At 42.4% G+C, this 18,574-nt stretch overlaps 1 protein-coding gene across 1 annotated transcript in view; it reads right to left on the bottom strand.

The window, feature by feature from the left end:
- Positions 1–328: 328 nt before the first annotated feature.
- Positions 329–18,574, bottom strand: part of FRRS1L (ferric chelate reductase 1 like) — a 30,554-nt gene continuing 12,308 nt past the window's right edge. Inside the window, exons 2-5 of the mRNA XM_023201343.2 lie at positions 12,545–12,629; positions 9,938–10,076; positions 4,264–4,510; positions 329–501 (exon numbers count right to left, since the gene is read on the bottom strand). Of these exons, the coding sequence (XP_023057111.2) occupies positions 329–501; positions 4,264–4,510; positions 9,938–10,076; positions 12,545–12,629 (644 nt within the window). The remainder of the gene's footprint in view (positions 502–4,263; positions 4,511–9,937; positions 10,077–12,544; positions 12,630–18,574) is intronic.

Raw genomic sequence — 18,574 nt, 5'->3', positions numbered from 1 at the left:
GGCGGTCTTTTTGGGTCTCAAATCCCATTCAGGAAGATGGCAATCATAATTTTCATCAATCCAACTCCCAGATGTTGCGAAGTTAAAGAAGAAAACATATTTGAAAGTGCTTAGAAAAGGTGTAAGTACGTTCCAAAAGTATAGGGTCATTATTAAACAATCTTCTTTGACTAGAAAAAAAGCTTGTTCTTTCTTCCAAAAAGCTGAAATTATATGAGGGGTTTTTTTCTTAAATAATTGAAGCTAAAATTATACTGGATATTCTTTAAAAATATATTTATACTAAAGACTTCCCAATCCATGTAATCTGTTGGCCCTGCAGTTGTGGTTAGGGGGTTCCCATCAATAGGTAGAAGGTCAGAGCAACAATCAGAAGCAAACAAAATGGAGATGAGAAGGTTTGATAGGCAGCTGATGGCATAAAAATGTCTTCATACTTGTAAATACTGACAACACGCTCTGAAGCTGGTGGTGAGTCTATATCATGTCGAGTGATAGAGCCTTTAAGAAAAAAAGAGAAGGGTGGGGGGCAATTGAAAAAAGAACAGATTTATAATGGTATAGGCAAATAAAGGAAAAATCAAAAGTCTATTTAGTGTTGAATACATAAGCAGTGGTTACAAAGATCTGGATTCAGGTATTTGAGTTATAAGAATTCTCTATCATTGTACATATAATGAAGAACATAGAAATTAGTTAAATTTATCCAAAAAGACTAGTTCTCATTAATCTGCACTCCCCTATCGGAACAATGCTGTTGGTCTGTTTCCTGGCATCCCAGTTTTAAGACTCCTAGTCATAATCATACAATATTGTATGATTATGATTATTGTATGATTGTCTTCTTTAAATGGCTCTAATTAGTTTTGTCTTATTAATACCCAAATGGGCAAACTATATTTTTCTTTCAAACAGCAGAGACTAACTTTTTTCCTTCAAATCTATCTTGTATATATATGTATATCATCAACATATACATATATATGTATGGATGTGTACATGTGTACACATATATATACATGTGTATATATATCAACAACTCCTAACATCTCCCCTACAGATGGAAGCCCTCCTCTACTCTCTGTGGGACACTTAGTAGCCTGCCCAGGCCATGCCAGAGGGAGTGTGGTATGCTGGGTGTGTGTCTGTGTGTCTGGCAGATTAGGGTAGAATGGTACAGAAAGTGCGATGACTAAGGTACCAAACAAGTCTTTGGATGGGAAACTTTCTTTTAATTTGGTTACAAGTGGAAAGAAGTACAGACTGTGTTAAAATATATTTAATAATCTTCAGTTGATTGAAAGTATCTGACCTTCTGAATAATCCATATGAAACTTGGGTTAGGGAGACTAAGGCATATGCATTCAGTGCAAAGGTCTCCTTAGGAATAGGGCTCAGAGTGAGGGTTTTTAAGGTCCTATCTGCTAGGGAAGCCCTGCCACACTTGACATGTCAGGTCCCTGCTTAGTGTCCGTGCTGGCCCCAGTTAGCAAAAATCAAACTTCTCAGGTTTGTATGCCTGTAGTTTCAGATACTTGGGAGGCTGAGTGGGGAGGATCACTTAAACCTGGGAGGTGGAGGCTGCAGTGAGCTGTGATTGTTGCACTGCACTCCAGACTGGGTAACAGAGCAGACTTTTCTCTCAATAGATCCCACTCACCTCTCCTACCTAACCTCAGCTCATTGGTCACCTGCATGGGCTGCTCAACTTAACTATGTGTCTACAGTTCATGCCTTCCTTGAGTGAAATCCAACCTCATATCCCTTTCAAGGCTTAGTTCAAAGTTTTTCCCCTTACAGAGACCTTAGGAGAATGAGTAAGATATAATCAGTAAAGAGGCATTAAAAGGGCATTCAGGAGGCCAGGAGTGGTGGCTCATGCGGTAATCCCAGCACTTGGGAGGCTGAGGTGGGCAGATCACGAGGTCAGGAGTTTGAGACCCGCCTGGCCAACATGGTGACACCCATCTCTACTAAAAATACAAAAGTTAGCTGCGTGTGGTGTTGGGTGCCTGTAATCCCAGCTACTCGGGAGACTGAGGCAGGAGAATCACTTGAACCTGGGAAGCTGAGGTTGAAGTGAGCCGAGACCATGCCATTTCACTCCAGCCTGGGCAACAGAGTGAGATTCCATCTCAAAAAAAAAAAAAAGAAAAAAAAAGAAGGGCATTCAGGAAACAAGAAAAGCAGAAGCCTGTATGTAGGGTACGAATGTGCCTGTTTTGCTTAGAGTTAGTGAGAAGAACAGAAGTCTTGAGAGAGCTTATCAGGTAAAGCAGGACCAGATTTGGAGAAGGCTTTGAACTTTAGGCTAGTCTGCCATATCTGCCATGTATGTAAAAAGATGACCTTCTGAAAATACAACTTTTTCCAATTGGTAAAGCAACTTAAAATACTTGTTTTCACTTAATCCTTACAATAATTCCATGGAATAGGAAGTATTATTATCCTCACTTTAGATATAAGGAAATGAAATTCAGAAATTAAATAACAGGCTAAATATTATACAGCTACCAAGGGGCAGAACCAATACTCAGACTCAAATTTTTAGACTTCAAATCACACTATTTTAGATGACTCCATTTCTCCAGGCTGAGATATAATTTATTTCCCAGGGTACCGAAAGTAATTGAAGTTGTAACTGCAGAGCCACTGTTGGTAATCGGGGAAATTAGCAAATGGAAAAGGTGTCACCAATCTGGAGGCAGCCAAGTGTCTTCCCAGTTGGCAACAGGCAAAATAAAAGGTAGATTATGTCATCTCTGGGCTGATCGGTGGAAACCAATTGAAGGAAAAAAACAACCAGATCAGATTAGTCAGCACATAGTTGATGAGCACACAGTAAAGAAAGATGCAATTACCAGGAGCCAGAATAAGTTCTCAGTGCAAGGACTGCAAACCAAACTCACTTCCATTCTTGAGCAGGCCCTCAGGCTAATCAACCAGAAGGAATGCTCAAGGCTCAGTGTAACTTGATTTTAGCAGTCTCTAAAAGGTCTCATGATATCCTTGGGTCTTTGTTGGGGAAATGCTGCAGAGTCTTGCCACCCAAAATGAGGTCATCAATGAACCAGCATGCCTAGGGAGCTTATTAGAAATGCAGAATCTTGCCAGGTGCGGTAGCTCACACCTGTAATCCCAGCACTCTGGGAGGTCAAAGCTGGTGGATCGCTTGAGCCCAGGAGTTCAAGACCAGCCTGCGCAATATGGCAAAACCCCGTCTCTACAAAAAAAAAAAAATATATATATATATTAGCCAGGCATGGTGGTGCATGCCTGTAGTCCCAGCTACTTGGGAGGCTGAGGTGGGAGGGTCACTTAAACCTGGGAGGTGGAGGCTGCAGTGAGCTGTGATTGTTTCATTGCACTTCAGCCTGGGTGACAGAGCAAGACCCTGGGAGGGGAGGGGAGGGGAGGGGAGGGGAGAGGAGAGGGGAAGACCTACAGAAAACTGTACTTTAACAATATAGCCAGGTAATTCCTATACACATAAATATTTAAGGAGTAATGGGTTAAACTATGGGATAATTTGGTAGATTTGTGACTAACAGAATAGTCACAAAGTGGGCCCTAATGAAATGCCTGGTATCAATCTCTGGAGAAGTCTCCAGAAGCCCTTCCTGTTCAGTATTTTTTATTATTTCTTTCTTCCTCTTCTTTTTTTTTGAATGGAGACGGGGTCTCACTATAGTGTCCAGGCTGGTCTTGAACTCCTGGGTTCAAACCATCCTCCCAAAGTGCTGGGATTACAGCGTGAGCCACCACGTCTTGACTCTGTTCAGTCTTTTTATATTTACAGTATAGGAGTTAAGAGTATTCATGGGCTTTGGGGTCAGACACTTAGGATTGAATTTTAATTCTTCTACTAATTAGTTGTATAACCTTGAACAAGTTTCTTAATCTCTCTAAAACCAGGACAATAATACCTATACCTCTCAAGGACATGGTGAGGAGTAAATGAGAATGCTGGGAGAATTCAACAGAGCCCTACATACAGCAGATGTATGATGTGTTTCATTAAGTATATCACTCATGACATACTATCTTGTACTGCTGTAGCTTTGCATGTGTATAACTGTTCATTTGTTCGTCTGTATAATAAGTCCATTATAACCTTCTGAAGGTAGGAGTCACATCTCCTTTTCCTTTAAATGACCCAGAGTGCTTATCGCTCTCTTGTGCACACAGTGTGACTTCAATTAAGAATGAACACAAGCACAGTGGTGTCTGGTGTTTAATCCAGATGCTAAAATGTAAGCTTACCCTGAATTGCTGGACCCCAAGCAAACAGATAATACCAACTCAAATGCAGATCAACAATTGTTTCATCTCTGGGAACATTCACAGGGCGTTTAAATCTGCAGGTGACGCGATTATTCTCAAAAACTCCTTCTTCATCTCTGGCAGGGTTTCTCTGAATCTCCTTTGCCCACTGGCCTACATTATAGAAGTGCTGTATGCGGACCCTGCCATTGTCATCATGGACGCAGGCCATGACATCATCACCACCCTAACATGAGAAATGATTAAGAAAAAAAAAAAGTCAAAGGTTCATCTTTTGCACACTGGTCACTAGAAATATACATTCGATCACCTCTGCAATTTGAAATCCCACCAAAAAAATTCTTTTAAGTGCCACTAAAAAGTCTCAACCAGGAGACCGAAGTTACCGTCACAATAAGTGACATTCAGTGCCTCCTGACTGATGTTTGGAGAAGACATTACCACCTATATGGTATTCCTGCCCAAAACACAAACCAACCTAATCAGGAGAAAACAATAAGACAAACTCAACTGAAGGTCATTCTACAAAAAAATAAACAAAAAATCCTAGCCTATAATCTTCAAGGAGTCAATGTCATAAAAGACCAAAAAAAGAAAAAAAATAAGGCTAAAAAACTATTTCAAAATACACATGATAACAAAATGCAGTTCTAGGTGTTCCTACATAGAAATTTGGGCTATAAACCCAAAATTTCCCTACAGGACAGTATTGGGACAAGTAGCAACACATGAAAACAAACAATATATTTAATAATACTCTCATATCAATGTTAAACTTCCTGAATTTAATAAACTATATAATTAAAGAGAACATTCTTGATTTTAGGAGATACCTACTTAAGTATTTAGGGTTAAAGGATTATGATATTTGTTATTTAAATGCCAAAGTTCCAGAAAATAACAATCAAAAAAATAATAATCAGTAGTAGTCGCAGTAGCAGCAGTAGTAGCAGTAGCAGCAGTAGTAGAGAGAATAAAGCATGTGTGGCTAATGTCATTATTTATGAAAAAGTTCTGGAACTAGAGAGTAGTGATGGTTGCACAACACTGAATGTAGTTGATGCCACTGAATTGACACTTTAACATCGTAAATTTTGGTGCCACTGCACGCCAGCCTGGATGACAGAGTGAGACCCTGTCTCAAAAAAACAAAATAAAATGGTCAGTTCTGGCCAGGTATGGTGACTAGCGCCTGTAATCCCAACACTGTGGGAAGTCAAGACAGGAGGATCATTTGAGCCCAGGAGTTTGAGACCAGTCTAGGCAATACAGTGAGACCCTATCTCTACAAAAAATAAAAAAATTAGCTGGGCATGGGGGCTCATGCCTGTAGTCCTAGCTACTCAGGAGGCTAAGGTAGGAGGATCACTTGAGCTGGGGAGGTTGAGGCTGCACTGAGTCTTGTTTATGCCACTGCACTGCAGCTTGGGCAATAAGGTGAGACCCTGTCTCAAAATAATAATAATAATAATAATAATAATAATAATAATAATAAAAATACACAACAATAAAAAATAAAATAGTTAATTTTGTTATGTGCATTTTACCACAATAAAAAAGTTATTATCTTGTTAATCTAGATTTTCTGTATATGAGTTTACTGTACTATCCTTCCTGCTTGTCTATAGGTTTACATTTTTTTCAAAACAAGTTTTAAAAAGTTAAGAGTTCGGTTGGGTGTGATGGCTCACGCCTATAATCCCAGCACTGTGGAAAGCTGAGGCAGACCACTTGAGGTCAGGAGTTCAAGACCAGCCTGGCCAACATGATGGAACCTCGTCTCTACTTAAAATACAAAAATTAGCTAGGTGTGGTGGCGGGTGCCTATAATGCCAGCTACTCGGGAGGCTGAGGCAGGAGAATTGCTTGAACCTGAGAGATGGAGGCTGCAGTGAGCCGAGATAGTGCCACTGAAGCCTGGGCAATACAGTGAGACTCCATCTCAAAAAAATAAAAAGTTACAAAAAAAGTGCTCATCAGTTGTAACACATGTACTACCCTGTGCAGGATGTTGACAATGGGAGAGGCTCCCCAGGGGGTATAAGGGAAATCTGTACCTTCTGCTCCATTTCACTGTGAACCTAAAACTGCTGTAAAACATAAAGTCTAATTAAAACACACACACACACTCACACACACACACACTAATGTACTAATGTACCTTTTTATTCCCCCCCGACAGAGTCTCACTGTCACTCAGGTTGGAGTGCAGTGGCGCGATCTCGGCTCACTGCAACCTCCGCCTCCTGGGTTCAAGCAATTCTCTTGCCTCAGCCTCCTGAGTAACTGGCACTACAGGCACCTGCCAACATGCCCAGCTAATTTTTGTATTTTTAGTAGAGACAGGGCTTCACCATGTTGGCCAGGCTGGTTTCAAACCCCTGACCTCTGGCGATCCGCTCACCTTGGCCTCCTAAAGTTCTGGGATTGTGAGCCACCGCGCCCGGCTAATAATTTACCATTTTTAAAAAGTTAAAGGCTTTTAAAAAGGGGTTCTTTTTTGTTTTTGCTATGCATTAGGCTTTAAAAAAAATCTATGCTTTTTCTTGGAATAATACAAGAAAAACAGAGACCTCTACTTTCACAGATAATATGACAGTAGATACTTTATAGGCCTTTAGATAGCAAAATATCAAACAAAATTTGAATGCTCCTCACTCTGCCTTACTCCCCTCACCTTAACAGCCCCACCACGAATGCAAATGCATTTAGGACAGGAAGTGGTCACTTTCAATGCAAGCCAGCTTCTGGGTGTGGCATGCCCTGCTGTTTCTCCTACTGCCTCTAGGGCAGGAGATAAGTAGACTAATATCTATCCGTGCAGTCTTACCAGTTGTACCCATTGTCTTACCACCTGGACTAGAACTCATTGAAGGCTATTCTCCTGGTGACCCCTCCAAGAATAAAGCCACCAGAGCAGCCACTGCTTAGACGGCTTCCCAGTCTTTTCCTACAACACACCTACAACCCATATCCGATTGCAAATCCTGTCAGTCAGTACTACCTTTTTTTTTTTTTTTTTTTTTTGAGACAGAGTCTCGCTCTGTTGCCCAGGGTGAAGTGCAATGGCGTGATCTCAGCTCACTGCAACCTCTGCCTCTCAAGCAATTCTCGTGCCTCAGCCTCCTGAGTAGCTGGGATTACAGGCGCCTGCCACCATACCCGGTTAAGTTTTGTATTTTTAGTAGAGACAGGGTTTCACATTGGCCAGGCTGGTCTCAAACTCCAGACCTCAAGCAATCCACCTGCCTCGGCCTCCCAAAGTGCTGGGATTACAGGTGTGAGTCACCGTGCCCGGCCAGTTGGTGCTATTTTCTTTTTTTTCTTTTTTTTTTTTTAAGACAGAGTTTTACTCTTGTTGCCCAGGCTGGAGTGCAATGGCACGATCTCGGCTCACTGCAACCTCCGCCACCTGGGTTCAAGTGGTTCTCCTGCCTCAGCCTCTCAAGTAGCTGTGATTATAGGCGCCTGCCCCAACACCCAGCTAATTTTTTGTATTTTTAGTAGAGACGGGGTTTCACTATGTTGGCCAGGCTGGTCTCGAACTCCTGACCTCAAGCGATCCACCTTGGCCTCAGTTAGTGCTACTTTCAAAACATCCAAAATCTGAGCCCTTCTCACCACTGTCACTGCTGGAACTTTGGTCTGAGCCGCCCTCCTCTCTCCCCTGTAGCCCTACACAAGCCTCAAAATAGACCAGATGAAGAGAAGGGCGGGGTGCTCTAGGCAGAAACAGCAACAAGTGCAAAGGCACAGAGGCCTGAGAAAGTCTGATAATTTGGGAATAAGCCTGGCCCAGTGAAGTGGCAAAGAATGGGGCCCCAGAGGAGAGAGAGAAAAAATGCAGCAAGGCACAGTGAAGGGCAGGGGCCAGTAATGACAGCTGCCTGTGTGCCTGAGGCCCCGCCTGTGCCTGGCCACTGTCCTGTCTGAGGTCCAGATGTTTACTTGCCCCTGGGTACAGAGGAAGACAAAATTGTTGAACCAAATTCTTAACTTCCCTGATGTAATCCATTATGTCTATTATAATGAAGCCTCCATAAAAAATTCAAAAAGAGGCCGGGCACGGAAGTGCCTGTAATCTCAGCACTTTGGGAGTCTGAGAGGGGCAGATTGCTCGAGGCCGGGAGTTCGAGACTAGCCTGGCCAACATGTGAAACCTGATCTCTACTAAAATTATACAAATCAGCTGGGTGCAGTGGCACACGCCTGTAATCCCAACTATGTTGGGAGCCCGAGGCAGAAAAATTGCTTGAACCCAGGAAGCGAAGGTAGCAGTGAGACGAGATCATGCCACTGTACTCCAGCCTGGGCAACAGAGTGAGACTCTGCCTCGAAAAAAACAAAACAAAACAAAACAAAAAAACCCAAAAGGACAGGGTTCAGATAAGCTTCCAGATTGCTGAACAGGTGGAGGTGCCTGAAGGGTAGTGTACCCAACAGAGTGTTGAAGTTCCTCACTCCTTTCCCCATGCCTTTCCCTAAGTGTCTCTTCCATCTAACTGTTTATCTGTATCCTTTGTAATAGCCTTCATAATAAATGAGTAAAGTAGGCTGGGTATGGTGGCTCATGTCTTAATCTCAGGACTCTGGGAGGCTGAGGCAGGTGGATCACCTGAGGTCGGGAGTTTGAGACCAGCCTGGCCAACATGGGGAAACATCATCCCTACTAAAAATTCAAAAAATTAGCTGGGTGTAGTGGTGGGCGCCCGTAATCCCAGCTACTTGGGAGGCTGAGGCAGGAGAATTGCTTGAACCTGGGAGGTGCAGGTTGCAGTGAGTCGAGGTCACACCATTGCACTCCAGCCTGAGCAACAAAAGCAAAACTCCATCTGAATGAACGAATGATTGAATGAGTAAAGTGTTTCTCTGAGTTCTATGAGCCACTCCAGGAAATTAACTGAACATGAGGGGGTGGTGACACCCCAGATTTATAGCTGGTTGGTGAGAAATACAAGTCACAACCTAGGACTTGTGACTGGTGTCTGAAATGGGGGCAGTCTTGTGGTTTTGAACCCTTAACCTTGGGATCTGAGTCTATCTCCAGGTAGGTAGTGTCAGAAACAAATTGAATTAAGAGGACACCCAGCTGTCCACTGGAGAAATGCTTGGGGTGTGGGGGAACACCCCCACACATCTGGTCACAGAAATGTTCTTTCTGTATTGAGAATATGAGAGGGGAAAATGTTGGTTTTCCCTCTTTTAAGTGGTTCTTTCACTTCTGCTTCTGCCATGAAAAAAATATACCTTGGATGACTAGTGAAAACACAGAAAGCCTGAACCCAACTCATGGACTGGAGTCAAGTCCAGCTGAGCCCCACATAAAATGAGCTGCACCCCAGTCAATCCATGCACATGTGAGCAAGCAATACATGCTCACTGTTATAAGCCATATAAGGCTTATAACATGTGGGTCTCTTCTTGCAGCCTCACTGTGGAAACAGCTGATGAATAGAGGTGCCACAAGACAGCTTGGATTCTGATAGCCAACCCTTTCATTTAAGCTAGACTGAATTTTTTTTTAACTTGCAATCAGAGAGCCATAACTAATATGATCATTATACTGCTTTGATCAATTAACTTGCTTCTAAAATCAAAATAGCACAGCCAACTAAAGAGAAAAAATCAGCCTCTATCATGTTTTGCATCTTACCATTTTCTTGTCTGAAGAGAATCCAACTGCTACCCAACCATCTGTGTCTGCACTCAGCTCAAATTCTACATCAGCCCCTATCATCCGGTAGCTGAGGAAGTAGTCACAGGTCTCTGCATTACAGCCTGGCTTGCCATATCTAGAAGATACATCAAAAGAGACATTACTGCTTCTACTTACTCAAAAGACATTAAGAGAGCATCTACTATGTATCAGGTGGGATGTTAAGCAATATTATTAAACACAGTGGATTTTTGCTACCTGGAATCTTAAAAACACAGTTTCACTCTCTTAGGAGGAACCCTGGAGATGATCTACCCCACTTGATACCCAAGAACTGCAGCTGTGAGATGGGAAGGGGCTTGCCCAAGGTTGTATAGCGAAGTCAGCGGTTGCAACGGGACTTGAACCTGGGTCTCCAAACTCCCAGCCAGTGTTCTCTACATTATACTAATATTAGAGTCTTCTACATGTTAGTTACTACTGAATTATTTCTGAATCCCTTTTAATGGAAAAAGATTCTCCAAGTTAACCATTTAAATTGTTCGTTAATTAAATGTATACCAACTCTTTTTAACTTACAAATTTTCATATAATCAAACTAACACAAATTTACAAATTCTATGTAAATTAAACTAATAAACCAGGAACATTGAAATTCACAGCATTCATGCAACAGATGATGGGGCTTTACTGAAAGTAAATTTCTGCTTATATGCATGTGGTATCTGACTAGATCATACAGGGTCTTTGGAGTTGAGAGCATGTTCTTACTACTCTCTATAGCATGATGACTCAACTCTTCACTTTTATCTGCTTGAACTGCTGCAAAACCCTCATTTATGCAATACACCAAATGAATACCTCCATCTGGTACTCACGGACCATGAATGAATGCGATATATATTTATAACTTTTTTTTCATTTTTTTTTTTTGAGACAGAGTCTCACTCTGTTGCCCAGGCTGGAGTGCAGTGGCGGGATCTTGGCTCACTGCAGCCTCCACCTCTTGGGTTCAAGCAATTCTCCTGCCTAAGCCTCCCAACTAGTTGGGACTACAGGTGTGGGCCACCACACCTGGCTAATTTTTGTATTTTTAGTAGAGACGGGGTTTCACCATGTTGGTCAGGCTGATCTTGAACTCCTGACCTCAGGTGATCCACTTGCCTCGGCCTCCCAAAGTGCTGGGATTACAGGCGTGAGCCATTGCGCTTGGCTTTATTTATAAAATTTGCCTTTGTTCTGTTGGGCTACTTTCTGCTAATACAATTACAAATTCAGGCACTAAAACATACAACAATATAAGGTGATTATCCAGATAGTGAGATTATGCAGACATTCATGTTTTTTCAAGAGCACCACTGAAATGAAAACACAAATTTAAATTTTCTTACAGAGGATGTGTGGATCCTTTCAAAACTGGCAAGCCCTGGTTTGGGGAACACTGTATTACGCCATTTGCAGAATGGTAGAAAGTTGAAGCAATGGGTGGGACAATCTATGCGCAGATGGAAGGTATCTAAAGGAGCAGGGCACGGGGTGCTAAGTGTTGAGGAGGGGGCAGGAATGTACTACTATGTTGGCAGAGATACCTGAGCAGCCAGGAAGAGATATAGGATCAAGATAACAGGGCACTGGGGTGAAAAAGATGAAAAGGAGCAAGGGAAGTTAAAAAAGGAGTAAATGGACAAGAAAACAAGTCACTTTGAAGCCAGTAGAGTACTAAAATTCCATCCCTTCTTATTCCATCCCCCAATCACCAGATCTATATATTGCTGACCATCTTCCTCAATAAGAATATTATTGGATATTTTTATGTATTCCTTAGAAATGGCCTTGTAATCTAAAGAAAGCTCAAAGCCCCTGTATTCAATTTTTCCTCCTTAGACCTCAAGTACTGAACAACAGCAAAATCAGAACCTTCAGTGCAGTGACCATCAAAACTTTGCCCCTGGCCAGCAAATTGCCCCGACCATCAAATTACTCAGGGGCAATTTGTTTTAGGAAGTAAAGGGTTCAAAGGAGGAGGCTTTCCCAAAGAAGCAGAGCTGTCTAGATGGGAGGCCCATTGTCCACACGACTGTTTTCTAGCCCAGTCTGTCATGTCGTGTGATACTACTAATAATCATGTAGAGACTCACCATGCCCGAGATAACAAGCTAGCAACAGTGAATGCTTAATGACTAATTAGAATCACACAGATATCCATAGGTCATGACTATTTATTAAAAAAGGAATTGGGTATTAAACATGTTTATCATTGCCTGCCCTGCAATGTTATTCAGCCCCTGCTGAATAAGCACGGACACATTCTGCGTCACATGAGCCTTCTGCATATCAGCAATTGGTGAGTAGAAGACACCGGGAGCAATGGTCGTACAGCTACAAAAGAACCATGGAAGAATGGTCCGGGGCCCAGGACACACTAAAGTTAAAAGGACTTTAAGACTGAAAAGCAGGATGGCCATTACGAAACTTCACAACCCTGTTGAGGTGATGAAGGAGCTCAGGCCCCCTGATTAGAAGGAACTGCATGCAATTTAAATACTACCCTGAGAAGTAAATCAGTCTTAGCCTTAAAGTTATCCAACCTGCGGTTCCACCAACCTAAAGCATCCCTTAGTTTTTCCACAGTCGTCCACTTTGATTTTGGCAAATGGATCCACAGGAGGAGCAGTAGGGAAGGGGTAACCTGGGCAGTGAGAATAAAGAAGGGTTAGAAAATCCAGTAACAACTGTTCCAATGAGAATTTTTAAAAATGTGTTGACTGTTTTTTCTCACACATATCGAGAAGTGTTTGAGGACTCAGAAAACGGCTTTGATGAAGCCTAATCATCCCCCTCATGGGGGAGGGTGCAGGACACACACCTTTAGACCTAATCTTGCGTGTGAACTGGGAGTAGGTGTGTCTTTTTCTCATTTTACAGGCAAGGAACCTGGGGCACTCAGAGAGGCACAATTTCATACAACCATGGGCTTACCGCTGTCCCCTGAGAGTTTGAGAATCATACTTTTAATACAATATACATGCTCTAAGAGAAAAAAGTTAACAATGATACATTTACATACTTGATAGTGGGATTTTTCCATTTACTTATTTTTTTTTTTTTTTTTTTGAGACAGAGTCTCGCTCTGTCGCCCAGGCTGGAGTGCAGTGGTGCAATCTCAGCTCGCTGCAACCTCCGCCTCCTGGGTTCAAGCCATTCTCCTGCCTCAGCCTCTGGAGTAGGTGGCACTACAGGCATCCACCACGCCTGGCTAATTTTTTGTATTTTCAGTAGAGACGGGGTTTCACCGTGTTAGCCAGGATGGTCTTGATCTCCTGACCTCGTGATCCGCCCGCGTCGGCCTCCCAAAGTATCCATTTATATACTTGATAATAGGATTTTTCCATTTCATTTTTAACTTCCATTTTGCATTAAGCTGTAGGTAACATTTTCTTATGTCACTAAATTCTTTGTTTTTGTTTTTTGTTGTTTTTGAGACAGAGTCTCACTCTGTTGCCCAGGTTGGAGTGCAATGGTGCGATCCTGACTCACTGCAACCTCTGCCTCCCAGGTTCAAGCGATTCTCTTGCCTCAGCCTCTGGAGTAGCTGGGATTACAGGCATCTGCCATCACACCCAGCTAATTTTTGTATTTTTAATAGAGACAGGGTTTCACCATATTGACTAGGCTGGTCTCAAACTCCTGACCTCAAGTGATCCACCGTCCTCAGCCTCCCAAAATGCTGGGGTTACAGGTGTGAGCCACCACACCCAGCTTGTCACTAAATTCTTTAAACACATCACTCTAACAGTTGTCTATCTTTCTTATATTACCACCATAATACACCAAACCATAAATTGAAGGGTAAGGCTGCATTATGCCTCCACTTTGTGAGAGAAATCTTTTCTCCTAGACTGTTTACTCCACGTACACAGGAACCATGTGTGACTTATCTTGCATTCTCTGCCCAGCATAGTGGCACTGGACACTGAATAAATGACTGTCAAATGAACAAATAAAATTACCCACAGACATTAGGAAATGTAAATCAGTACAAACTTTTAAAAATCATTCTATTTTATGAGTTTTTTTTCTTGTTATTTTTAAGTTTTTCTTTGGGATTTGTAATGTTTTTTGTTTGTTTGTTTGTTTTTTAAGTGAGACTTTGCTAATTTTGTCTATTAGATTTATTATACTTTTAAAAAAGCCACCAGGTCACACTTTTCAGGCACACTTCTGTGCACTCTGAATAGTCCATTTTTACTATCCTAGATCTTGATCACATGATAAAGTACAATCCTAACTTTTTATCACCTAAGTAATTGGGTGAAATGCATTACTTTTTCTAGTTTTATGCTTATTTTATGCTAGGTCCTATATCTGCTTCAGTACTATAGACCAGGGGTCCCCAATCCCCAGGCCACTGACCAGTACCAGTCCATGGCCTGTTAGGAACTAGGCTGCACAGTGAGCTGCAGGCAAGTAAGAGAAGCTTCACCTGTATTTACAGCCACTCCCCATGGCTTGCATAACTGCCTGAGCTCTGCCTCCTCTCAGATCAGCAGTGGCATTAGATTCTCATAGGAGTGCAATCCCTATTGTGAACTGCACATGTGAGGGATCTAGGTTGTGCGCTTCTTATGAGAATCTTTTTTTTTTTTTTTTTTTTTTTTTTTGAGACGGAGTCTCGCTCTGTCACCCGGGCTGGAGTGCAGTGGCCGGATCTCAGCTCACTACAAGCTCCGCCTCCCGGGTTTACGCCATTCTCCTGCCTCAGCCTCCTGAGTAGCTGGGACTACAGGCGCCCGCCACCTCGCCCGGCTAGTTTTTTTGTATTTTTTAGTAGAGACGGGGTTTCACCGTGTTAGCCAGGATGGTCTCGATCTCCTGACCTCGTGATCCGCCCGTCTCGGCCTCCCAAAGTGCTGGGATTACAGGCTTGAGCCACCGCGCCCGGCTCTTATGAGAATCTAATGCCTGATGATATGTCACTGTTTCCCATCACCCCCGAGATGGGACCGTCTAGTTGCAGGAAAACAAGCTCAGGGCTCCCACTGATTCTACATTATGGTGAGTTGTATAATTATTTCATTATATATTACAATGTCATAATAATAGAAATAAAGTGCATGATAAAAGTAAGGTACTTGAATCATCCCAAAACCACCCCCTTGACCCAGTCCATGGAAAAATTGTCTTCCATTAAACCAGTCCCTGGTGTCAAAAAGGCTGGGGGCCGCTGCTGTAGACTGAGTCCTGACTTGAATGAGTTTTGCTTTTCTCTGAATAGTTATTGAGCCACTACGAACTACTGTATGTTAAGCAGCTTCATATACCTTCTTCCTCTTACTTCTCACTACAATCCTGAGGCCTTTTTTCTCAGAATATTTATCCAGGAATTCAACGATTGTTCACTTACATGTTTTTGAAATTCTATAGTTCACAGACAATCTCTTTTAATGGTGCATCTGACTCAGGTTCCCCATCTTCTTCCATTTTCAAACATATCATCCTCACTACTTCCTGGCATCTAGAATAATACATCAGCATACAGCAGATTTCCAGCTCAATAAATACAAGTTATTATTACTACTGGATTATTATCACTATTTTTTTTTTTTTTTTTTTTTTTTTTTTTTTTTTTTTTTGAGACAGAGTCTTGCTCGGTCGCCCAGGCTGGAGTGCAATGGCACAATCTCAGCTCACTGCAACCTCTGCCTCCCAGGTTCAAGCAATTCTCCTGCCTCGGCCTCCTGAGTAGCTGGGATTACAGGTGCCCACCACCATGCCTGGCTAATTTTTGTATTTTCCATAGAGACGGGGTTTCACCATGTTGGACAGGTTGGTCTCGAACTGCTGACCTCGTGATCTGCCCGCCTCAGCCTCCCTAAATGCTGGGATTACAGGTGTGAGCCACTGCACCTGGCCCTATTATCACTATTAAATTTTGTAAACTGGCTTAAGAAGTAATAATCATTGGGTACAACTGTCTCTTTAAGAACAACAGGTTTCTAAACTCCAAATGAAAGCAAATTTTGGAACAAAGCTCACTTATAAATGTTCTGAACTAGCTTATTCATGTTGGCAAATGGCTTCTCAGGGCTTTTCTAGCATTAATTTTCTATTATCATATATGCTTCTAAAACTTGTAATAGGAACTTGTGTTCTGTCAAATGCACTTGGACATGCCTTTAATAACATTTTCCTCTTATATTGCAAACTTTTGAAAAATAAAGGATTTGGCCTTTGTCCCTGGTTTCTGGGAGAGAAACTCTAAATCCTTGGAATTTCCCAAGTAATGGGAGTGTTTTTGTTCTTCATGAGCCCCTTGGATCACACCTGAGTTAATGCCGAGCAATGAGATGATTCAGAATAGAGGCTGGTCACTGGAAAAACCATGTGATTAGAAGGTTGGGGCTTTGTGCTAGACCTACCTCTAGGGAGGGTTGTGGGGCTGGAGATTGAGTTTAACCATGTGGCCAATGATTAAATCAGTCATGCCAACATAGTGAGACCCCAATAAAAACTCTGGACACTGAAGCTCAGTGCAGCTTCCTGGTTGAACACATTGATGTGCTGGGAGGGCAATGTGCTAATCCTACGAGGAGAAGGCATGGAAACTCTGCCTTTGGGAGCCCCTCAGGCTTCACCCTATGTGTCTTTTCATTGACTGTTCCTGAGTTGTATCCTTTATAACAAAACTGTCATAGTAAAAATAGCACTTTTTTTTCCTGAGTTCTGTGAAACATTCTAGCAAATAATAGAAGCTGAAGTGGGAAGCTTCTTCTATCTTGTGGGAAGACCCCACATTTATAGCCAGTTGGTCTGAGGTGTGGACAGTCTTATTGTGAACCATGCTCTTTCACTTGTGGGATCTGCACTAACTCTGGGTCATTAGTGTAGGAACTGAATTGCAGTACACCAGTGGGGAGTTGATATTGGAATATAAGCAGAGCAGAATTAGATTTTTTTCCTGAAATTAAATGATCTCTATTTAGTAGAAAATAAGTTTGGACCATGTGCCAATATTTAAGCTCTTGTCCCAGCTACAACCCAGCCTTCTGTAGGCTGAGTACTCTGCAAACCACTTCTCCTTTGCCAGGTGCTTAGACTCTGCCAATAGCAAGCATTAGAGGAAGGCACATGGGGGGAAAGAGGACTGTTCCTTCCTGTGTGATTGCTGTTCCAATAAGCAAGTTCTCAGCAACTCTACTTCATCCTGGCAGTTGGTCTGAGTTCTGAGTTCGGTGCTAGGCTCCCACAACAAGCCTCATCCCATGCTGCTCCAAGGTATCAGCAGCAGCTGAGCACAGCCTCATTCTCAAAGGTTGGGTCACAGCTCTGTGAGGCCCTGGTCTGGGCCCTTTTTATAATCTCAAGCCCTTCTCTTTGCAACTCCAGCCCCAGGGGTGGTAACTTTCCTGAAGTTATTTTCTGTATGCTATCTTGGTACCCCCTTTTTGCTTCTCCAGTCCTGCAACTTCTTACTTAGACAATTCCCTGGGCTGGTCTTTTGTTTAAACAGCTAGTATGATTTCTATCTTTCTTACTGGACCTTGATTGATACAGACTAAATGGATTAACCTTTGAATACTGACACAATGTGTTTGCCAAAACTGTAGCTTATTAGTACTTATCTGAAGGCTAGAAAATAGACATTCAATAGGATCTATGTTTTACATGCATTACATAATCCTAATGGGAAATTATTTTAATTATAGAATTCTAACTACCCTAGGTGCACAGAATTAAATTGATATTTCTTCATTTATGAAACACTCATTATCAGTCTATGCAAAGCCAATCTGAGATTTTTCTTTTTTTTTGAGACGGAGTCTTGCTCTGTTGCCCAGGCTGGAGTGTAGTGGCGTGATCTCAGCTCACTGCAAGCTCCGCCTCCCAGGTTCACGTCATTCTCCTGCCTCAGCCTCCCAAGTAGCTGGGACTACAGGTGCCCACCACCACGCCCAGCTAATTTTTTGCATTTTTAGTAGAGACGGGGTTTCACCATGTTAGCCAGGATGGTCTTGATCTCCTGACCTGGTGATTCTCCCGACCTGGTGATTCGGCCTCCCAAAGTGTTGGGATTACAGGCGTGAGCCACAGTGCCTGGCGCCAATCTTAGATTTTTTCTCCAATCCATCACTAATTCCATTTTATTCCCCACCTTAGACACAAGGTCCAGTGTATTTCATGCATATCCTTCTCCCAAGGATAGAAGTTTTAACAAAAAATGAACACTCTGACACATACATCTTAGAAAAGCAATATTTTACTATGATAAACTGAAAGGACACATTAGCAATAATGGATAACAGACAATTTGGTGGTAGGGGTAAGGTTTTCATCTCAGTATGTTCCATGTAGCATGGAATTCTCCCTGTCCAGGGTAAAGTCCTGACAGGTTGCAGAAAGTTTTTCATATTCCCAAGATCATCATCCTGAAACTCTTGCATGATTACCTTACAAGATAATTACCAAATGGCCTTCAACAGATCCTGGATGTAAGGTTCAGGTTCCAGGCACAATTTCTCACTCTGCCAACAGCACCCCTTGCCATGTTGCCCACAGCTGCACTGCATTAGCCTGTTCATGGCCATGCACAAAGTCTGGAAATGCCCAGAGCAGAACAGTGAGGGCCCACTGCAA

This window comes from Piliocolobus tephrosceles, chromosome 14 (genome assembly GCF_002776525.5).
Source record: "Piliocolobus tephrosceles isolate RC106 chromosome 14, ASM277652v3, whole genome shotgun sequence".
In the NCBI taxonomy this organism is placed as follows: Eukaryota; Metazoa; Chordata; class Mammalia; order Primates; family Cercopithecidae; genus Piliocolobus; species Piliocolobus tephrosceles.
This window is presented reverse-complemented; position numbering and strand designations above follow the sequence as displayed.